General features: G+C 44.9%; 1 protein-coding gene and 1 long non-coding RNA gene across 5 annotated transcripts in view; both read left to right on the top strand.

The window, feature by feature from the left end:
* The first annotated feature begins 1724 nt into the window (after positions 1-1724).
* The window catches only part of LOC308458558, a 44574-nt gene continuing 22063 nt past the window's right edge, over positions 1725-24235 (top strand). The window contains exon 1 of the long non-coding RNA XR_013977555.1: positions 1725-1844. This is a non-coding gene — a long non-coding RNA (uncharacterized lncRNA). The remainder of the gene's footprint in view (positions 1845-24235) is intronic.
* On the top strand, positions 3016-14907 carry LOC308458258 (uncharacterized protein). 4 transcript variants are annotated; one of them, XM_080973189.1, is made up of 3 exons: positions 3016-3799; positions 5272-5324; positions 14572-14907. In XM_080973189.1, exons 1-2 carry the CDS (start codon positions 3266-3268, stop codon positions 5311-5313), a joined length of 576 nt encoding a protein of 191 aa, XP_080829315.1. In that variant the 5' UTR covers positions 3016-3265; the 3' UTR covers positions 5314-5324; positions 14572-14907. The 4 variants fall into 4 exon arrangements, with proteins under 4 accessions (XP_080829315.1, XP_080829314.1, XP_080829312.1 ...); XM_080973188.1 differs by having other exon boundaries at positions 14567-14907; XM_080973186.1 differs by lacking the exon at positions 5272-5324.

Raw genomic sequence — 24235 nt, 5'->3', positions numbered from 1 at the left:
TGATGTTCCATTAGTTATTTTGCTGTTACACATTTTACCACAGAATTGTTCTCCAAGCTGCCTCCTCATATGTGCCCTTGTGATAAATTTTATCAGTGCTCAGCTGGACAGTTTTATACTCTGCAGCTGCATAGTGGCTTTTTATCTAGGTTGGCACCCCCCAAAAACCAGCATATCCCTGACTTAATTTATATTGTGGCATTTCTGTCAGTAGATGTAAAGTCAGCAGTTTGTGTTCCCTGAGGAAGTTTACAAGGAAGCAGGAGCTAAGCCACAGAATAAAAAGAAAGAAAAGAAGATGGGATAAAAGTAATACAAATTGTAATTAAGAAGTATTTAGCAGCTATCTACTGCTAAACAACAAATAACATGGAGTGTTTGTTTCGTTGCCAGTCTGTTTTTCAAACTCTCCATATTACACATTCATTTAATGGCATTTTGTGGCAATGCTATTCATGCGCTCGGAAGAGCGCCTGGACCATTGTTTCCATATTATTTCCCTCTGTTTTAAAGAAAAACAAATCGAGGTTAAGACTTGATACAAAAAGGGCTGCTGACACAAACAGATAACAGAAGTGCCATTCCATCTACTGAAATTTAAATCAGCTTTGCGTCTGGCTGTTTTTGATTGTACACTGCATTGTCTTGGCTTTTGCTAACTTATTGCAATTTTGTAAATTTAATGTACATTTTTGATAAAAATGTATTTTTTTAATGCCATTACTGTGTTTATAGTGCAGTCCCATCTACATTTGTTGAAGCACCCTGGAAGGCTGACAGGATGTGTATAAAATAAAGCCTGGGTGTTCACTGCCTTCTCGCACCCTCATAATACCTGTTCCAGTATTACATTTCCAAGAGAAATAGATGAGCTAGGTATCCATTGTTATCACCTCCCTAAATTATATAGAAGACCAGTTAATTAGAGACAATGGGCTGTACCTTTAAATACCCTCAAAGAAGGGGCCTTAGGTCAATAGTAGAGCACATGTTTTAGAAGGTCTCAGCTTCAAATCATAGCATTGCCTTTAAATACTTGGTTCAGCAGACCAATGGTCTGGCTCACTTATGAGCAAGTTTTGTAAGCATGAATTACAGCTAACATGCTAAACTATTGTGAGAACTTATGCATCATGAGCCCCATTCAGTTGCTCTCCACATAGGCATGGAGAAGACCACACTGTGGACCTGGCCTTGAAATCTTGCACTGGTGTCTCCTTAGTAAAAGCCAATGTATGAGTAGCTGCTCATATATAATCTTCCATATCCTCAGAACCCCTCTCTATAGACTTTGCCTATGTAGGTGTTCACAAGCCATGGCTCCATTGCTCCCTTCTCCACATGTAGATTCTGTGCATGGGAAACAACTAAACAGAGCTATCGTCTCATAACACATTACATGACTGCCTTTCAACTGGAAGTAAAGTGGGAAAGGCAGTTCTGCCACAAGTCGGCTGGAACACAAGATTAATGTGTGAGAGTATTTGCTCCTGTTTAGTGATGCATGAATTTGTTGGTTTCCATTTCTCTCTCTTTTTTCCAGTCATAAATTCAGTTCTCTACATTTCCACAGCAGTTTGTGATTTGTTTATTTTAAAAAGTCTTTCACAGAATTCACCAGCATTTTAGAGTGAATTTCTCCTAGTATACTCGTATTTGTGTGCAATTCTGGCTAACGCACACATTTTTGCAAAGCTATTTCCCCCAATGTATTTTTCTATGATATTCCTACTAAAATGTCATTTTTTATGCACACTTTATGCACAATTTTTATGTGTTACTGGGCTGAAGAAGTGTGAATTTCAGACAATGGTTCATGTATTTCCTTGGAAAATACAAAGAAGGTATGTTCTCCTTTAAATGAGAAATGAATCAAATTTCTCCCCTATTCCCAGAGTTTCACTAAGCTAAGAAGGCTGATGATACAAAGATTCCTCACTTTATAAACAGTGCTAGCACTTGTTCCTTAGTTAATAATTTTTTGTGCATTTTCATGTCTGCAACTCAAGTTTACCCCTCAGACTATAATAGTGCCGAAGAAGCATGCTTAAATACATATGATATTGGTACCAAAATGTATATTTAACTTGGTAAATATGTCTTTAAAATGCCTCACTATTTAGCCAATCCTAAATATGTATTTACACAAGTCTACTTTCTATGTTTACCCAAGTGATTGGAACAGTCTCTCGGGCAAATAACACTGAGTTTATAACCTTCCATGAAAGTTTATTTTTATTTGCTCTTGGGGGGGGGGGACTTTAGCTTTATGGGATTTTTTTTGGGGGGGGTAGAATCTTCTACTACTTACAATGTTACTACTGGGTGCTCTAACCCTGAAAGCAAATGCTTTATGTTCTTAATTACCTGCAGGCTTTTTAATTACCATACTTACTGCGCCAGTTCATCAGGATAACAAAAAATGGCCCAAATTCAACTTATATGTGCAGTCTTTCACATTACCTTGGGCAGTGGTGGACTTTGGCATCTCAAATTTCAGTGGTACCCTGTGTTACGCCAAAATCTGTCCCCTGCCCACCACCTCTCGCCTTCCATTGGTGGCACCCACTGCAGTGTCCCAGAAGTTCTGTGCCTGGTGCAAGATCATTTGCAAACTAAGTCCCACCTGTAAGCAATCTGGTGTTTGCACAAAGCAAAATTGGAAATAGTATTTCTAATAATGACTGGAAATAATGATATTCCAATTCCCGAAATTTGAAAAAAGAAGATTTCCCCCCATAAGCTGTGCCCACCATGGGAATGGCCAGGGCTGTTGTGTGAAGGTTGCAGCGCACTTGCTTGCTTTGAGTGTAACTTCCAGAGGTGTTCAAGGATTGTTATAACTCAGAAAGTGTGGCCATGATGTCAGCAAAAACCCACATTAACATCTGTACATTCACACATCCCTGGAACATGCCTTAATAACCGTCTCTCTTCTTATAAACTTCTTATAAAGGTTGTCCTGTTTGCAGGGTTGAGTATTATGAAAACACATCCATTGAAGTATTCAACAACCTACAGCACGGGTGTCAAACACAAGGCCCGTGGGCCGAATCCGGCCCGCCAGACCTCGTCATGTGGCCCGTGTAGCCGCCAGCCAGGCCTGCCCGCTTCCCCCTGCGAGGCGGCGCGCTGTGGGTGGGGATGGGGGGCTGGAAGGCTGGCGGTGGAGAAAGCGAAGGTGCTCCCTTCCCGCGCCGTTACTCGGCCGGCCTGAGAGAAAATTTCTGAGGCGGCGGCAGCCTTCGTCCAGGGTCAGGGGGCCATGGCGGGACTTTGCCCTCCCGGCGGCCTGGAGCATCTGGAGCTGGGGCGGCTGCGGGACCCACTGGGCAGCAGCGGCGGCGGAGTCATCGTCGGTGCTTCTTCTCCTTCTCTTCCTCCTTCGTCTTGCTCGCCGTCGCTCTCGTCTTGCTCGAGGCAGGCCTGGAGCCGGGACAACCCGGGCTTCGAGCCCAAGGAGGAGGCGGGCGAAGCGGCCAGGGCGACTGGTGGGAGCGCGGCGGCGGGGCCCGTGCTGCAGATGGGCGTGGTGGAGTGGGGCCAAGGAGGGGCGCCTTCGCCCTCGGAGCCCGACACCCGGGAGGGCCCGCCGAGAGTGGGAGGCAGCGGAGGCGCAGGCGGCGCGGCGAAAAGGAGGAAGGCGGAGGGGAAGGCGAAGGCCAGCGGCCTTGCTCCGCCGGAGGCGCCCCGATGCCGACGCCGTGTTTCCCTCACGAGGAGACGGGCGAGGATGTCGCCAAGCAGCCGTCGCCTCACCGCCTCGCCTGGGCCAAAGGGATGGCGCACCGCCTGCGAGGTGAGTTGCCGCCCGGCCGGGCCCTTCCGTCGCCTTTCCCGGCTCGCATCTCTCCTGTTTCACCTTATTACTTTTATGTTACTCGCGAGTCTTCTGCTCTGAAGACAGATGCAAATAATCCGTTCAGCTCCTCTGCAATCTCCTTTCCCACCTTTAGCACACCTTTGTTCCCCTTGTTGGCCAAAGGCTCTACCACAGACATGTCCAAAGTCCGTTTCGGGGGCCTAATTCGGCCCCTTCGGCAGTTTATGGGGTAAAATCCTCAAAAAACCCCTCAACAACTTCAACCCTAAAAAAAAAAAAACTCAACAATTTCAATCCTAAAAAAAGCGCAACAACTTTGGTTGGCCCTCACGGCCCTTCACTTCATCAAATTTGGCCCTCCTTGAAAAAGGTTTGGGCACCACTGACCTACAGGATCAAGCTGTATGCTTAGGAAAGGTTACAGCCATCCCTTAGGTCCTGGCAAGTCCTTATCAACCAGCACATGAGCCAGGATACTAGAGTTTAAGTCATAATCTAATTCTAGCCATGAGGAAGTTATGACAGAAGAAATAAACCTCATGTATGAGAAACAAGTCAGGAATCTATCTGAGGTTTGCTTCATTTCTTATCAGCTTCATCCACCTTCAACCCTTTCAAAATGTACCAGGAAAAATACAAATACTAAATAAGATATAATTGCTGTAAGTCTTGCTAAGAACTTCATTGTTCTTAGCACCGTTCTTAGCTTTGTGCAGCACCGAATTAATCAGCAGAATTAATGGCTTGTATAGGCAGGGTTAAGCTCTTGCTATGAAAAGAATAGACCAGAATAACAAATGAACCCAAGACCTGGGACAAACAATCCTTACTTTTCACTTCCATCTCTCTTATGGTTATGTTCTACAGTCATAGGCACCATTCCAAAATCGTTTGGTGTTCACACCTAGATACCTCTGTTCAGGATATATATTAGGTTTTTATGTTCAGGGCTGATGAAGTAGGCTGTTACCAATTGGAGTTCATGCCATGGAAAACTGGTCACTCTTTAATATGCCTGTCTTTAAAATGATAACTTCTGGACGATTCTGTGCATATTTAGCTAAATAAAATCAAAAGCGGCTATGAAAACCAACAGGATCCATGTCTTATAATTTCTACTCAAATATAAGATGCACCTGATGACATATCTACCTATGGTACACAGATACTCTCATCAAATAGCATGATATGCACTGTGCAGTAAAGAACTCAAGGAACATGACCAGTATCAGAATCTGCACCCTCAAGCAGAATAACTAGATAAAACACTGATGACATGAAATTTATAGACTGCCATACACCTGAATCATTTCCCACCTTCTCTCAATATAGATGAAATATTACCGTAAGTGAAAACAGGATTATTGAAAGGTATAGCTTAGACATTTTTTTACCAGGAATATATATATTCACTCAATGGAAATCATTAGTTTGTATGTTTTTAACAGACATATACAGAGAAGGCTTCAAACCCTTTTTGCCAAGATTAGGACCCAGATAGGTAAGAAACCTGTTGTGTGTCGAGGTCCCCAAGCCACCCCCCAAATAACTCACAACGCACACTTAATTTTTGTTTAAGGTTTTTGGCATAATTTTGGCCACAACTTTATTTAAATACAAAACCGTGAGTGGTTGTTTAGGTATTGGTTAAGACTATCTGTCCCCCCGCCTGGGGACAGAACTGACTTCCGGGCACCACCGAAAGACAGTGCGGGGGAAAGCAAGTCGGAGAGAAATGGAGCTGGGTCACAGACCCTCAATTCTCATCCGCATGCTCCCCGAAGGTTTGCCGGCCCTAGTCCCATTCCAGGGATTGGACGAAAAGATGGCAAGCCCCAGGATTCCTTTAACGGAATCCCCTTTCCGCAGCAACCATGGAGGGGCAGGCCCAGCCTATCCTAACCCCTCCTCCACCAATTTATAACCAATGCCTAACCACAACCTTACAAGTTGTGACGATTTGCTACGCAGTAGGCAAAAACCAAATGGCCCAGCCAATCAGCCAGATGGACAAAATTCCTACCAGGCCCCTGCCCCAACGGCAGACGACCCCATGACAGGCATAGCAAGGTCAATGCAACAACCCCTTACTCAAGGGCGGGTGGGCGGGTGATCCGTTGCACGCAGCAAAGAGAAAGCTCCAGGCTGCGTGCAGAGTATTTAAACATTTTACCCCTCCCACCAAAATTGCAACATAACTTTTACCCCAGCAACCCAGTGAACCAATCACTGCCCCAGGCCATCTTTAGAGACCCTGCCTGGTAACAGAGGGGTGGCTCAGCAGACCCCACCACAACACGTGCTCTCCATGAAGGAGAACACGCTTTGTGTGTCGAGGTCCCCAAGCCACCCCCCAAATAACTCACAACGCACACTTAATTTTTGTTTAAGGTTTTTGGCATAATTTTGGCCACAACTTTATTTAAATACAAAACCGTGAGTGGTTGTTTAGGCATTGGTTAAGACTATCTGTCCCCCCACCTGGGGACAGAACTGACTTCCGGGCACCACCGAAAGACAGTGCGGGGGAAAGCAAGTCGGAGAGAAATGGAGCTGGGTCACAGACCCTCAGTTCTCATCCGCATGCTCCCCGAAGGCTTGCCGGCCCTAGTCCCATTCCAGGGATTGGACGAAAAGATGGCAAGCCCCAGGATTCCTTTAACAGAATTCCCTTTCCGCAGCAACCATGGAGGGGCAGGCCCAGCCTATCCTAACCCCTCCTCCACCAATTTATAACCAATGCCTAACCGCCAATCGAGCCCTTTACGCTCGCCGCCAACCACTCACAATCCCAACCCAACCTTCAACCTTGCAGTTACCACATCCAACCAAACATCATTCCCCAGTACAGAGAGATGTACTCCATCATTGCGGTAAAGGGCCAGAGCCTTGAAGGTAATATCCGGGCGGGAAATAACCAATCCACCCAAATCCGCCACCTTCTTACACACTGCAGAATTAATGCGCTTCCTGGCCCTTTCAGCAGCCTCAGGTCGAGAAATGCCGTGCCAATTGCGCCTTTGCAGCAATTGTGACCAAAATATTTTAACTGTGGGTATTAAGGTCACCAATTCACCCAAGTCTCTCTGAATCGTGGAGCGCAAAGTAAAGGAATCATAAGTTGCCACATTGTTCTCCCCCAGCTGAACCACAATTGCCATGGGGGGGGGGCCATCCGAAAGCACCCTCTGCTTAATTAGCGGGATGAATTCGCTCCACTGCATTCTGCGCCTGGACATCCACAACACCTGCACATGCTGCGGGAGGCCAAGACCCAGTCCCCTTCCAGACTGCCTAGCTCTGATGCCAGCCCAGTAAACGATGCTGTGCCCCACAATCCAGATGCGGACTGGAGCTAGAAACATGGGCAGGAAGGCCGAGATGGCGCCCCCAGTCCAGACTCGTCAGGGTGCTTGCCAGCTCAGTGCATGATGCTGTGGCCGACAATCCAAATGCGCACAGCTGCTCCTATGAAAAAAGGAATAACAGACAGGCATCAGCACAGGCATCATTGGCGATGCTTCCTGACATAACCTTTGTCAGCGTCAGACTTCCAATGACCCGTATTCACAATCCTGTCTACTAACAGGCCCCAATGCGCAGCCTTTGCAGCAGCACCTATTTGGAAGGAATGAGGCGTGTTCAGCGGTAGGCAAGCCGCAGGCTGCAATAACTGGCGCACGACGTGAGCAATTAGATGCCTGTCGAACCGGAACCCATTTCTGTGCACTAGGATCGAGCCAGCCCCCAGGGGAACGAAAAGCCAAATATTTCCGGTATCCAATAACAGGGCAAGGGCCCACCTCACCTGTGACTGGAAGCCTGATGGTGGCAACCCTGCTCACTAGGTCTGACTTAGAGCTCCAGACACTTATGACAAGCTCCAAAGCAGATAAGGAAAAGTCCTGAGGCAATAAGCCTCCAAACTCTCAGCCCCGTGCTGGCTCCAACACAATTTCCCCAACCCTCAGTACACCAAAATTACAATGGAATACTGAAATAAGTCTCGTCTTGATCTTGAACCAGCCAACAAGTCTCAACTTGTTGCAGATACTGCATAGGTCAAAGATTGACCGGCTTCCTGCCTGCTGTCCTGTGAAGGTCAGAGCCTATTCCAACCTTCTGAGACCCTGCGCATGACACACTTTTAGAAGGGTCTCTGAAAATGAAAGTTTTACTCTAGCAGACATTGCAGCGGACTGAATTCTGATAGTTTTAACACTGCATCCTATCTGCAGCAGGTGGGCGAATTACTGCAGGTCCTGCTCAGAGGATGGGGGTAGGTTCCTCTGAATGGCCGAGGACTACCAGCTAAATTTTAAGAATTCAGTCCAGGCCTCATAAGACCTGAAAGCGGATGGGGAAACGTAAGCTACTATTCCTCATAATTATTAATTGTTGCCAAGTGCCACAGGAGCTCCAGAAAAATAGCTGGGTGTCCAGAGCCCAGGATCTGAAGCTCTCCAACTGAAAAAACGGGATAGAGCCACAGCAAAAACATTAGATGATCCCGAAATAAAGTGAGCAGAAACGCAATATTAAACCTTAAGCAGTGCGAAGACTCTGCCAGAGCATGAAGACCGTTTTGCCAGGACTCTCACACTGCCTGGTTATCAGACCAAGACAGACCTGATGGTCCCTAAACTCCTCAGTCCAGATGTGCGCTGACACTACAATGAGGAAAACTCAAGAAAAGTTAGGTTACATGTGATTGCCTTGCCCTGCCAGGCTCAAGGCCACTGTACATGATGATGAAGGGACACCGGGCCATGAGACCACCTGGCCAAGCAGGAATGGAAGGGGCAGCCTGGAGCAACCACCCTGCATGCAAAATTTAACTGACCTAGGAATGATAGGATCTGACAAAGCAACACTTGCTTCAGAGGAAGTATTACAAGAATAACATCCTTCAAGGCAAACAGCTTTTCCACAGGCAAGCAGATGTTTGAGCAACGGTATCCAGCTAGCCCCCAAATACATTAAAGGGGCAGTAGGAGCCACTGTCCTCCACTGCCAACAGAACACCCAGCTCCTCAGGGAATAAAGGGGCATCTAGTAAGCTAAGCAGAGGCTGGTGTCACATGAAACAGCCAGTAAAATAATCCACATAACGATACCCCCAGTTAAACGAGTCTTGACTCGCAATGTTCAATCCAGAAAGGCGCTAAAGGACTCAAGTGCTGCACAGCCTATTGAGCAACCAACTGGCATCGCCTTATCCATATAAGGACCATCCAATTAAAGCCTAACTACTTAAAATCTTGAGGGTGAACCGGCAGCAGCCTAACAGCCGATTCAATATCGCATAATGCCAACAAGGCACCTCCTCCAATTTGTTGGTAAGCTCAACTGCCTGATCCAAAGATGCATATTTCACGGAACAATTCCGGAGGGATAGCATCATTCACTGAGGTGCCTTTAGGGTGCGATAAATATGGATCAGATGGAATTATATGGGGCTTTCTTAGGGACGATCCCCAATGGGGATAAATGAAAATCGGGACTAGAAGGAGAATCAGGGGGATCCCACCATACGTCCCAATGCAAGCTGCTTCCTAACCTTCTTTCTGGCTACCACAGACTTTCTGGCTACCACAGACTCTAACTGACTTTTGAGTTGCTGTATTCTGAGCCACTGGCTGAAAAGCCAGAGGAATCCTGAAACCTTGGGGAAAAACCCTTCCCACAAGCACAAAGCTACTGACGCATCTAGATAACCTTTTAGCCAGGCTTTAAAGGGAGATATTTTTATGGAAATATGGGCGAGAGGTATTGAGTTATTGCTTGCCAGCCCCCGCTTGGGCAAGAAGCCCTGCCTTGTGTTGCCACCATGATGTGTAAATTTACAGGGCCAACACTGGCCAGAGACCCTAAAGAAGTCCCAACAAAGCTGCCACCGGGCCAGCTTCCTGCATACCAGCTTCAGGTTCTATTGCTCAGGGAATTTCCATTTGAAATGTGGAGCTGCGCAAGTGGTCCACATGTCCCCGTCCCTGCGATCCTAGCGAGCTAAGGGGATGATGGCAGCCCTGCGTCTAACATTCCCATCATAGTGAATTACCACTTATAGAATAGTGGGGTTGGAAGGGACTCCTATGATCATCTAGTCCACTCTCCCACAATATCATCATCATCATCATCATCATCATCATCATCATCATCTATTTGTACCCCGCCCATCTGGCTGGGCTTCCCCAGCCACTCTGGGCAGCTTCCAACAAAATATTAAAATACAGTAATGCATCAAACATTAAAAGCTTCCCTAAACAGGGCTGCCTTAGATGTCTTCTAAAAGTCTGGTAGTAGACATCTGGTAGGAGGGTATACCACAGGGCAGGTGCCACTTCTGAGAAAGCCCTCCACCTGGTTCCCTGTAACTTGGCTTCTCACAGTGAGGGAACCACCAGAAAGGCCCTCGGCGCTGGACCTCAGTGTCCGGGTAAAGTGATGAGGGAGCATGCAGCTGTCCCATACAGGGACCAATCCTGCAACCTAGGCATTACTGGCACCATACGCTGACCAGCTGAGCTATCCAGGATGCTCCCTAAAGACCTGGAACAGCCTCACCCTGACCCCTGGAGAGGTCCAAGGTGATGTCTGAATCATCATCAGAGCCCAGTGATGATTTACCTGCAAGGAGGTGTAAGCATCATCCCTGCTATGCTTTTTCCTGCCTCTGAAGACGCTTCCTTCCTGAAGAAGGCACCTGGGGCATCAACAAGTCATCCTCTGCAGGAGAGGCAAGCTCTGGAGGCATCTGCAAAGGCCCTGTCATAGTCTGCAAAAAGAAAAAACCTAAACAATGTGAGGAACAGGTGAAACCAATGCTTTGTGCACCACATGGGGACGCTATTCAGACCAGAAACGCTGCCAGAGGCCATCAAATTCTAGGGCCAAGCGGGCCAAGCCCTAGGATCACCTGCTAGGCCGGACATAAATGTTTCCAATGAGATAACAAACTCGAGGCAGCCCACCGCATGTCCAGGTACCCCTGCTTGCCCTTTAGAGGGAAGCACCTCCTCAAGAAACCCAAAGTTCTTTTTGGGAGCAATATCACAAATGGGCCAAACTACCCAGCAACAAAATAGTCCAAAAGGAGCAGCTTGTTTTGCCTTGTTATAACAATGGCTAAGTGAGGGATATGAACCCTGTCTCCCAGGTCCTAGTCCTGTACTCTAGCCACTAAGCCACAATGGCTTGTCTCCAAAATGGCAGTCGCCACTATCAGGGAAAAACAAACTTGAAGAAAATAAACTTGTTCAGAAACAGCATAGTTAAAGAGCATACAAAGAGTGCTCATTGGAGGCACAGAGAGCCTCTGGCTCCACTCTGTCTGCCTAAGCTATACATTAGCAACAAGTGAGCCTGCAAACAACAGATACATTCTTATAGAGAGAATGAGTCACATGTTACAGAAACTTAACAATTCACTGTACTGCTAACTGTAGCAGGCTTAGGCCTGAATGATATGTGCAGGCCGTGCAGGCCTGCCTGCTTCTGCTCTCTGCCTTTTTTGTCTCATTGCAATATTAAAGGAACTCAAAACAGTGCTCCCGCCCAAGGCTAGATTAAAATTTGGCCAACAGCACTTCAATCACCCAAAATAAAGCCAACCTATGGGGATACTATAAATGAAAGTGATTCCAGGTAAGCTGGGAGCAGCCATGGCTAGCCCCACAATTAAACAGGCGAAAATGGGGAAAAACTTTTTGCAAAAGAAAGCCCCTAATGGGGGCTCTCTCCCTATTGGGAAAGGCAAGCCCAGGAGGATTATGCACAGGCAGCGCTCACAGGAACAGGGAGAATCTTCCCAAAGGGCAGGGTAAGGGGTGGGGTGGGAAATCAAACAGAAAAAAAGGGGGGAATTAAATTAATTAAGGGACTAGAGAAGATTAAAAAGAAGGGGAAAATAAAGAAATGTAACCAGACAATGAGAAGATCGCTCCACTGTCTTCCAGACGGTCCAAGTGCTCCAGGTGATCCGTTGCACGCAGCAAAGAGAAAGCTCCAGGCTGCGTGCAGAGTATTTAAACATTTTACCCCTCCCACCAAAATTGCAACATAACTTTTACCCCAGCAACCCAGTGAACCAATCACTGCCCCAGGCCATCTTTAGAGACCCTGCCTGGTAACAGAGGGGTGGCTCAGCAGACCCCACCACAACACGTGCTCTCCATGAAGGAGAACACGCTTTTGAGAGCCAGTGTGGTGTAGTGGTTAAGAGCGGTAGTCTCCTTATCTGGGGAACCGGGTTCGCGTCTCCGCTCCTCCACATGCAGCTGCTGGGTGACCTTGGGCCAGTCACACTTCTTTGAAGTCTCTCAGCCCCACTCACCTCACAGAGTGTTTGTTGTGGGGGAGGAAGGGAAAGGAGAATGTTAGCCGCTTTGAGACGCCTGAAGGGGAGTGAAAGGCGGGATATCAAATCCAAACTCTTCTTCTTCTCTTCTTCTTCTTCTTCCTGACCTTTGCTTTCCCATGCCTTGCTTTTTAGGCACAAGTGATGCTTGAATTTGTGTGTCTCTGTGAACAAGTGAGCAACAGCCATCTTTGCTCTTTCTGTTTGCAATCCGGAAATGACCCATTTTGTTTTTGAATTACCACTGACAGAAAGTGAAATAATACTGCACTCTATGACAGTTCTCAGCTGTCGTTAATATAAAATTTGTTGGATATTTAAACTTGTTCTGTAGGATGACTATGACCCACACTTTTTATTCTCTTTATAATTGGTATGGAAGATGTTTTCTACGCAGAGCTATCACTGTGACCTAAGGCTTAAAAACTTACGTGAAAATGCTAGATGGATAATAATTCTATTTTGCATTTGATTTCATTGAAAAATAGATGATCAGATTGAGCTCAATTGGCATGGAGCATTTTCAAATTAATGCATTAAGTTGTTCTAAAAATCCATGGGAAATGATGTTGTAAAATGTGGCAATAATTTAATGGAAATTGTCACTAGCTAGTCTGTAAATATGTGAACATGGGTTCCTTCTTGCCTTCTCATTTAAGAAGGACTAAACCAGGGCAGTACCAGTGGTAAAAAGCAAAGCAAAACAAACATAGAACATCTCCTTCTTGACCAACATTGCATCTGCAAAGTGTCACCAAATCTTCCAGATGGTGAATTGTTTAGTCACCCTTGGCAGTCTTCACCCAGAAGCTGAGTCATGTTTAGTCCGCTGTGATGAATGTGCAGCCTTCTTTGCAGATACTCTTATATTATCCAACTTGGGAGTTACTGAAAAAAAGTTAGTTTGAAACTTTAAAATATCTTTTCAACCTGTCTTTCCCACTGATGCAGAGATGTGAACAGCTAGTTAAGATTTGGTTTCACAGAGCTCTATGGATCTCATTCTCGGGTGAGTGAATATAGGACTGCAGCCTAATTTGTTGTGAGGCTTTCTCTTAAATCCCAGATCTGCTGACAAAAGCTGCAAAAATTTCAATGGTTTGCTACCAAAAGGCTCAGTGGCTGTTAAATAGTTCTTTCCCAATTTTGCAACTGAAGATTAATGTTTTTCAGCATTCTCAGGCATGTTTAAAATAGTTATAAATCTGGGCAACATACTAAGCAAACTTTGACAGAAAATTGGATAGAAATAATAGCAGATATGGTCAAAAGGTCAAGTGACAATAAAAATCAAATGCAACAGTTTGAAATTTTAAAATGTTCCTTTCTGTCAAAGCTTTATATCATTTTTTTAAGCAAAACATGTGTACAAAATATGGAAGCAGAAGTGTCTGTTTCCCATGTGATGTTGCAAAACTGAGAGCTAGACTCTTTCAGATGGATTTCTGTGACAAAACTGAAACACTGCAAAAACGGAAACATTTGCTCTGTATGAAAATACTGGTTCACATGTGATAGCAATGTGTTAGTTACCTGTGTACTGTGCTTTGGGGGCAGGGAATTAAGGTGATGATACTCAGACCTTGACAAAAGTATTGTGGGTTTTAGCACACCATGGGCAGCAAAACCTAGTTGAGCCCGCACTCCAGAGCCTTTTATCAGCCCGAACTCACCAAAACTCAGTCCCGGCACCTCTCAGGTGGGTGCCATTGCCATTATAAGAGAACAAGGGAGGCATTCATGCTGAGTTCCAGCATCTCCTATCTATCTATCTATCTATCTATCTATCTATCTATCTATCATCTATCTATCTATATCACTACCATACTCCATACCACTGCCATCACAAAAAACCTGCCTGCATAACATACCTTTTTTAAAAAATGCATTAGCTAAGAAGTTAATATGGTGGCTTTCTTTGAAAGAAAACCTCAAGTGATTTTCAGCAGTGTAGTTCACAGGAGTTCCTGTCACTGATATGCTGACACTATGCACATGTGAATGAACCAAACACAACAAGAAGTGGTCTTTCAGGTTTGGGCAGCCTTAGGTACTTAAAGCTTTAAATGCCTCAAATTGGTCCCAGAAATAAACTGGCAACCAATGCAGCTGTTCTAAAACAGCTTTCCCTCTTTCCTCTGATGTGTTGGCTGTTGTTGTTTTTGTTTTTTACAATGCTCAAATTGGGATGGCGATGACTACATTGCACATGACCAGAATAAAGTATTTGCCACTGCAGACATACATTCAGTAGGCTGTAGAAGGCAAAAGCATTACATTATATTTAAGAGTGATTAAATTTGTATCTTTAGGACTATATGTTAGCCAGATGTCCCTTCAGTTCTACCTGAATCCAAGTTCATAACCATATCATCATCTTTTAGCACAGGATATGGCAAGACTGGAAGACAACCTGGAATCAATTTTGCTTATCTTTTTAAAGTTGTTGAGAAGATTCAGAAGTTGCAAGGCCCTAAACTATAAAGAATATCTTGGAACTAAGAACAAAGACTCATCAAGAAGAAAGGCTTTTTTGCTTCAGAATCTGATCTCCGGATCCCGGTGTGTTCCGTATAGAAAGCGATCTTAGAGAAAGCACTTCTTGTTTATTAACACAACCAGATACCAGTGAGTTTGTTAATTAGCACAGTAATTTTCCAGAAAGGGGAAAAAAAAGGCTGCTTTATTAACTTAATAAACAGCCCAGAAGGGGCTCTCCAACCAACCACACATTTTCTGCGCATTTATTTAATACACCATATAAATACCAACTAAATACTTTATCAGGAAGCACCCATGCAGCACATCCTTGGAAATGTCATTTTTAAAGCTATGAGCTAGTGCAAAGTACTGTCAGGCTCCAAGTTTGTATGTACCCACACTTTTCAACTCTGTTCTTCTATACTTGGTGAAGTTAAGGAGAAGCAAGCTTTTAGAAGTGTATTTGCAGCCATGTTTATATCCTTGTATTTCATGTGACCAGGAAGCAAGCCATATCAAGCTTATTGGCACTTGCTTCCAACTGTGTTTGGAACTGGGTGGTTCATCTAGAAAAAACTGGTTCTTTGGCTTCAAACATTTGCTTACCTATGAGCACAATCAGTAGATTAAGGGACAACTAGTCTAAATTGTGCGGTTTTAAATTTCTGTCCAGTCTGTGAGGCTGGTCAATACCCACAGGTGTTTCAAGTGCGGGGGAAACCCCCCCCCCCACATTTTTATTACAGAGTGACTAGGAAGACTAGGAAGTTTGTACACATACAAACTCATAGAGTCTTTGTTGAAGTAATACTTCTTAATATTTCCACAGTCATCAGGTTGGTTGTGTGCTTCAGAAAACCGGTTCAAAGAAATAGCATTCCAGTCCAAAATGCAGGTGCGAGTTACCTGCTGTCACACTGGTTTAACATCACTACAGTGGCAAAATGGCACATTTTACAATGTTGCTGGAACTGTGTTTCTTATTCATTCCTCATGCTAAGCACATGTATGTCGGTACTGCCAGCTTGAGAGCCAGTTCTAGAGCCTACCATGGAGGAGATCTTATATTACTCCACATCAGAGGTTTTACTGCAAAATGGGTCATGTGCATGCAGCAACACAGCAGGCAAATCAGGCTCCCCACCCCCACACCACCACAAACATTTCTTTTTGGATATTTGTAGAGTACTGTGGTGACAACCACCCAATCCACATGAATAGCTACTGTACATATATAGCTCACTCTTCTATGAGAGCAACTGTGCAGAGGGATTGAAAGTGGCCTTCACATAAGCTCTATTCAGGCATTCTGTGCTCAGTGCAGGAGGGCACTGAAGCAGGAAGAAGGGTTATGCCAAGTAGCCCTTCTCCCTGCCTACAGCACAATTTTACCTGCGTACAACACAGTTTCAGACTGCATGGCAGCCAGGATCATAGCTGTTAACCTTCCCTTTTTTTGCAGGAAATTCCCTTATTCCAGCGCCGTTTCCCACTGCTTCCCGCTGCTATCCCAGAATGTTAGATATCCCATTGACTGTCCCTGGGACAGGTGAGGCTGCTGATCCCTTATTTTTGAGGCGGCTGATCCATTATTTTCAAATCTGAAAGTTGACAGCTAGGGCCTGGATGTTCAAAGCCTCCTTCTCCTCAGATGTTTGGACACCAGGAGGAGAGGCTATTCAGTACGACCTCACTTCCCACTCACATATTCTCCTCAAAAAATGAATAGAATGTCTGAAGATCCCATTAACCCATTTTCAGTAGAAGCGTTGCCTTGATTTAAATGGTTGTACACTGGAACAATTGAGTCATAGATCAAAGCTGCTTGTCTCTCTGTGTGTATGGCCTCCTTTGGCTTCCAGCTTTATAATTTGTTCTTGGTTTCTTGCTTTAATTTACTCTAGGGGGGAGAGAGAGAAAGAAAGCCCGAGATCAATATCTGCAGAAGCTTTTGAGTATCTCAACAGATATCAGTGGACAGCCAAACTATCCTGGAGGATCATGGCATATTGCTAAGTGTCTGCATATACATATTGAATTAAGATGTTGTTAGGGGGAGGATAACTATTCAGTCATTGTTGGATCATGTTTTCCCCATGACCTTTTAATTTAAGAAAGTTTTTAGATTTCATAATTCTATTGTGGTCATCCTACTCTATGAATGCTAGTCTCTTAAGGCCATAAATTTGTCTTCATCTAATAAACATTGATCTCCTTCTCACAAACACATACTTTCCCCCAACAACTAATTTAAGCATTGCTATTATGGCTCAACAATTCCCATTGGTCAGGAACACTAATATTTTTGATGCTGCTATTAATGTGGGTGAGTATTATAAGAATAATGTATGTTCTTGCTTCTTGCCGAATCAGTAAGAAGTAGATGTTTCCGTTGCATTTATTGGCAGAAGTAGGTGGAATTAAGCCTTTAACTATCAAATACAGCAAATGGAATTGCACACTGAATACTGCAGCCTAGCGTCATTGTGGGGCTCTCTAAAGCATCAGTTCAATTTTAAATAATATTTTTTCTTCCAATTAACTTTGATGAAAATGAATTTTTAAAAACTAACGATGCATGAAATCCTTCTAGCTTTGCCTTAGTTTCCACTTGTCTTTTCCAATCAAGTCTTTGACTACTCAAAAGCAAGTTGACTAGATCCTCCCACCCACAACCTTCCAGTTAGACGTGGCCCCATTGTCCCTTTCCTTTCCTCAAACATACATGGTGGGGAGGCAGTGGCAGCAAAAGTCTCACGCCTTACCACCCTCCCACCATTAGGAGTCCTTACCCTCCAGCATTGCTGACCTGAAGAAAATCATCATCCCCTGCAGCTGCTATTTGCCCTGTTATGGAGTATGCATGTGTACAACTAGCCTGGTCACAGCACAAATTTCCCAGAATAACAGCTTGGGCTGTGTGGCCAGTCTTCATCAGAAAAAATGGCATGGGAGAGGGGTTAATACCCCAACTAGAGTGGGATCCCAAGGCAGATCACCTCCACACCATTGCTGCTATATGACAACATATAGATCAGATCACAGTTATTTGATCATCTCATCTAGCTATATAAACAAAATATTGCAGCAGCAACATCAACAATAAAAGAGCTCAATAAATGCCTTTTATTGAATTCTTATAGATGACCCTATAAAGAGCAAGATTCTGACATATTTCTCTAGCACCACATAGCCTCATTGGTTTCAGTGAAGCAGTTTGGTCTGTCTGCACAAATGTATTCAAGTCATCCTAATGAGCATCTGTTTTAGGAGTGTTTCTAATGTTTGCAAGTGCAAAAGTAAGGAATAGACAATGTGAATTAAAGTAAGGTCTGCTATTGACTGCTGTAATTTGATTCTGGTGTGCAGTGGTGGGACAGCGTATGTGGTGAATATTGACTTTCTTTAAAGGTTGCTCATTTTATTGTTTAAGGCTGGGAGAAGAAGGAAAATCCGGAGAAGAGATACAGGAGCTGCTTTCCTTTGACATCTGGCAGAAATGTTGGCAAGCCATGAAAGATTCTAGTGAGAGCATGAAACGAAGGATGTTATAAATACAATTATTATAGAAAGTGATATTTAATAGGAAAATGAAAGGTCTCTGAGTATGAAATGATACACACTGGCTTATGCGCATGGAGAAAACAGGGCTCCATTATTCTAATCTTGGGTACCCAGTGATGATAACAACATTTGCAATCCCAAGGTAGGATGGTAGATACCCATTATCAGAGGCAGAGTTGGTGATTATAGATTGGCTGCATTTTCTGTATGATGATCATGGGAGGCTTCCAATATTGGCTCAAACTGTGGTGAAGTTTGTTTCTGTAAACATTTTAAAAGCTGGTTGAGCGTTGGACAGTTCAATGAACCATAAGTTGTGTTCCTGGTGGAAACCTCCAACTATTTCACCATGTGTCAAATACCCTAATCAACCTTAGCATTTATAGCATGGGTGGAAGGATCTATGGCTCTCCAAGAGAGTAATTTGCTGCCATGCTATGTGGATCATTCCATCAGAAGAAGAATTTCAGCTTGCCAGATGGAAGGATGCTCCCTCTCCTCCCCGTATGTGTTGCTCTGGGATTTTTCCGAGGGGCCCAGGAGCCAATTTCAGGAGTGCAAGAGGGAGAAGGGGAGGAAAGCCGCATTGTATGAACTGAAGTCCTTGTACTGGCTTCTACTGATGGGACTCATTAGTTGTATCCCACCCCAGATGTTGTTAGACTTCAACTTCTATCAAGCCCATCTCACTTGATCAATAGTTAGGGATTATGGGAGTTGTAGTCCACCAATATTTGGTGCACACCGGTTTCTCACACACACCCTCTCTATATAGTGTGTGTGTGTGTGTGTGTGTGTGTGTGTGTGTATGTGTGTGTTCAAAGCATCAAAACACACAACCATCTGCTTTCAGTAATTTGAATTACCAAGCCTTTTACCTCAATGCTTTAAGCATAAGGTATCTATGACCAGCTGCAATTTCTAGCAAATCATTACTTAATAGGGATGTCTTCTTCACAACTGTCTATCTGTAGTGCTGAAGGAATCTAAAGGATTAATGTAGGTGATGCTTGGAAATTGAAATGTGCTTATTAACACTGTCGTACAAAGACACAAAGTGTTGCTAGAATGAAATAACAGTGTATATTGGTAGTTTATGACTATACATTCTACTGCTGTCAAATTACCCAGTACAAATTTGTCAGGTAAAGTGGGCATCCCGCTAAGGGAAATCTGTGCTTTTATGACTTATGCTGATTGCTTTTGTTACAGTTCTAAGGCACGCTCTAAAACTCTTTGAAGACGAAAGGATAACTTGTTGGTTTTACTATTTAATGTTAGATATTAGCCCCCCCCCCCGGCACAACATGCCCCAGTGACAGGACCCTCAGCTACTGCAATAGTGGAGAAGAGGCAATAGTTCAATATCTCTAGTATTTAAATTTTTCAGTGTCAACTTTTCAAATCAGAGTCAGAAGTCAATTTTGTAATCTAATCACGTTCCATATACTATCCAGGAAACAAAAGTCCCTGTGCAGGAACCATGTATTTACAAGGGCTGCAGGGAATGGAAAATGGCAGCTATGGGGATGTGTATAAATCTGTGTTTCGTGGGCATATACATTCTCCTGGAAGGATATCTGATTTCACAACAGCCACCTCTACTGCCTCAGAAGGAAGGGACTACTGGAAATACTAATTCAGTTGGGAATGCACTTGTGATTTGGTAGAAGACAGGATGGTGAAATCTTCCTTGCACACTAGTGCACATACACTGAAACAGCCTGAGTGGTCCAGGGTGAAAATGATTGGACTTGATACTCAGAAAGCTATGCTTTGGCCATAGGATTGGAAAAAATGTTTTGTTATTTCTGTCTATAAAATAAGGTGGATTACTCTGAGGGTGAACATAATAATGGGCTGTAAACACTTTTAAAAAACCATTTCTTGGCTAGTATGAGGCTTGAATATTAACTAAGGTTTGCATTCTCTTCTCAGCTACAAAGTGCACTGGGCAACTCATCAAATGGAAAGAAGTATTTCTCAGTCTAGCCTACCTCGCAGGGTTGGTGTGAAACCATAAAACTGCTCTGAGCTCCTTCACAATCTGGATGGGGGATAAAGTCTATTCAGTTTCCATTTAAAGACAAGCCTTCTTAAGTTACGCTTTCTGAAATAACACATGAACTGAAACATAGCCTTCCTTCAAATGCATATACTAAGATAAGGTGTGCTTTTAAAAGTGCATGATATTAGGAGAAATTGTTCTGCAAAAATGTGCATATTTGACAAAATTGCATACAAAATGTAAATATTAGGAGAGATTAATTTCCATGATGACTTTAAAAAAAATAAAAATTTGCAAGCTGATGTGAAAATGTGGATAACTGAACAAAACTAGGAAAATGAGAAACAGAAAGAAGTTTTATTATATGTATTATATATATCCCCAGGAGTTCAGTATACTGCAGCTGATGCAACAGCTTGGCAACCTAAACTCTAGAAACTTTTGACAGTGTTGCATTGGTTATCACTCAGTCAGAGCACACCACAAAGGAAGCTTGAAAGAACAATAAAAAGAACAATTTGTAAGTGTTGTTTTGAAACATGTAAATAGTGCTGTCAGTTGGTGGTATTTTTTTGCCTCCATTTTGTACATTTACATTTTCTGACTGCAGTTAAAGAACATTTCACTGCATGGTACTATCAATCATACTTAACCCAGAAATGTGCTGTACATTAGTAATGCTTAATTGGCATATTTAAAGTAAATAGCTACTTCACTTTTGCTGTAAATTCCCTGGAAATAATTCTATGATACCCTTGGAATGGTTTGTTCTGAAAATAACTAGAAGGGATATGAAATATGAATTCTGATAAGAAACTATTGGAAATGAAATACTCAACTTGGCAGGTTACCTGTATTGCAATGCCCCTTTCATTGGATTACCATCAAAATGCATTTCTAGTTTCAGACTGGCACCTTCAGTCAAAAGTGGCATATTCGAGGGAAAATAGCACCTTAGTTCTGAACAAATTGATTTTGGCTATAAACTTCAATCTATGAGGCCACTTTTGTTTGCTTGCTTTCCCCTAGCCAGTTTTAAACGTGTTCGCAACAGACTCATGAATTCATTACAAAGTATGAGCACAAATCACTCACAAAGAGCCTCAGCAGCCCAGCATAAAGGCTGTTCAAAGAGTGAGGAGTTCTCTCACCAGGCTAGATGGCGATAGCTGGCTCCCTCTTCTCTCCTCCAGAGGAGATAGACCAACAGCAGCAAATGTGAAATGCTGGTAGGTCCTCTTCCCTGGCCACCTGGAAGTTCCAACTGCTTCTGCAGCTCTTGTTGCATTATCCTGAAGAGAATGTCACCTTTAACAGAAATGAACAGTTTGCCCAGCCCTGGCCTAAACTGGCCATGGACCAGTTCTCAACTAAATTGTATTTCTTCTCCCTATCCCACCTTTCTAATCCATGTTTGTTTGCCCTGAGTTTCCTCAGTGAGTTGTAACAATAAATAGTTCAAGTTTCGAAAGAAAACCAGTGTACGCTGCTGTAATCACAGATCCAATCACTGAATCCATATTGCACACTCAGCAGAGTATGCTCTAATCACAGCAGGCAGGCAGGCAGGCAGGCAGAAGGCCACATCATAGATGTCAACCACCAGCCCCTAAACCTAGTCTTATACATTAGGGCAGCCTCAACAACCTGGTGCCCTCCAAATGTTTTGGACTACAACTCCCACCAACCCCAGCCATAGTTGTTTGGAAGTACACTCTGAAGCATCTGAAGGGCAGCAAGTTGATTTGCAAAATCTGCATTAGGTCTAATTTGATTTTATAAAGAACCCTAGTGATGTGGATTGGAACGGCACAGTTTTCTCACAGTAACATGTTGAACCATGTCGCTGGTTCAAACCTTAGGTGTGATATCTGAATAGGAATGGCTGGGAAGGCCTCACACAGAAATTCCTGAGGGAAATATAAGGTCTGAGCTAATCAGCAGCAGCTCTGTATTTGGCCTACCCTCCCTCCCAGGAATACTCATAACCAGCTCCCCCCTCCCCCACGCTGTGTTGAATGATTGGCTAGCTGTTATGTACTGAGTTGGTGTTATGTACTGAGTTGAATAGGATCCAAACTGTAGCAGTCTGATTGGTCCTAGAACAATAGGATCCAAAAGGCAGCAGTCTGATTGGTCCTAGAACAATAGGATTCAGAATGCAGCAGTCTGATTGGTCCTAGAACAATGCAGCAGTATGATTGGTTGGCAGGAACCACCCAATCCTGCTCCAGATAGAAGTGAATCCACAACCTGATTGGCTTACAGTAGAATTCCAGAATTAGCCAATCATGTGCAGCCCATTGTGTAAATAATGTATATAAAGCAGATACTGTGAGGGGACATTCATTCATTCCTCCTCACCACTATGAGCTGAATAAAGAGCATGAAATCACTTTGCGACTCTGAGTATATTTCACTGGCGACGAGGGTGGGATCCCGCTGAGCTGACTGCCACACACAGCACCGCAGCACCGCCAACTGCCGCACCGCTGCCTCGCACCGTGTATCCAGGCTTCAGCTCCGGGGCACAAGGAACTCAGAATGGCAGCCAACAGCAGCTTCTCGCCATTCAACCCAGCATCTGGAGACTGGGAAGCGTACGCCTCCCGTTTCACCTTCCTCCTAGAAGCCAAAGGGGTCACCGACGAAGAAGACGCCAAGAAGAGGGCGATATTCTTCAGCGTCTGCGGAGAGGAGACGTTTGAAATCGCCCGGGCTCTCCTTGCGCCTGAAGACATCGCTACTGTTCCATACAAAACAATAATGGAACAGCTGAAGGGGCACTTTTCGCCGCAGCCCTCAGTGGTGGCTCGTCGAAATGCCTTCTACGCAAAGCGGCAAGCCCCTGGGGAAACCATAACTGGGTTTGTGACCTCTCTCCGCCAAGCCGCCCGGTTCTGCAACTTCTCAGAGCTGGAGAACATGCTTCGTGACCGCCTCGTCGGTGGCCTGAAGGATGAGAAGCTGCAACGGCGCCTCTACGCTAAGAAGGACCTAACGTTCCAGGTCGCTCTGGAGGAGGCCCTGGCAACAGAAGCTGCCGAGAGGTCGACCCAAGAGGCACGGCCGAGCCTGCCATCCCAAGCGAGGGTCCACCATGAAGACCTCACCGACGACTCAGGATCCGACAGGGAGGAGGTGCACCGAGTACAGCAGCGCACTCAAGCAGCGCACAGACCACAGCTGCCTCGACGAGAAGGAGGGAACTGCGCAAGCTGCGGGGAGAGTCACGAGAGGAGGACCTGCCGTTTCCGCAACGCAGAGTGCAGGCAGTGCAGAAAATCGGGACACATCGCCCGGGTGTGTCGGGCTCGGCCCACCCGACACCAGGCATCAGATGACCAATCCAAGAGCCCCAGGTCCCGGGGCCCAACGCACCAAGGCAACTCGACGGAGCTCACGGACTTCCAGGTATACCAGTTGCCCCACCCCAACGTAGAGAAAATTTATGTAGAGGTACAGATAGAGGGGGCCCCATGCCGCATGGAGCTTGACACGGGTTCAACTCTATCCATAATCTCGGCAAGGACCTTAAGGAAACTGTGTCCCACTGGGGGTCCCAAACTCAGGCCGGCCCCATTCACCCTCCGGGACTTCCAGAAACGTAAGGTCCCCACAATGGGGGTGGGGACCTTCAGGGTGCAATACCGAGGGCGGACGCGGCAACTGGACTTGCTTGTGGTCAAGGGCCCCTACATTAGCTTACTGGGATTGGCATGGTTTGGACCACTGGGGCTAGCTGTCACCGGGGTGAACCACACTAGCTTACAAGTGGACGTGGACGCCATATGCAAGGAATTTCCAGGGGTTTTCGATGGGAAATTGGGACAGTATACGGGCCCCCCCATTGCGCTACAGCTTGACCCCGCAGTACGACCGGTCAGGCTCAAGGCCCGCCGGGTCCCGTTCGCCTTGAAACCCCGTATAGACGAGGAATTGGACCGACTCGTAGAGCAAGGAGTGCTGGAGCCGGTGCCTAATGCTCCCTGGGAAACCC

The sequence above is a fragment of the Podarcis pityusensis genome (assembly GCF_964106645.2).
Source record: "Podarcis pityusensis genome assembly, chromosome: 11".
NCBI classification, from domain to species: Eukaryota; Metazoa; Chordata; class Lepidosauria; order Squamata; family Lacertidae; genus Podarcis; species Podarcis pityusensis.
This window is presented reverse-complemented; position numbering and strand designations above follow the sequence as displayed.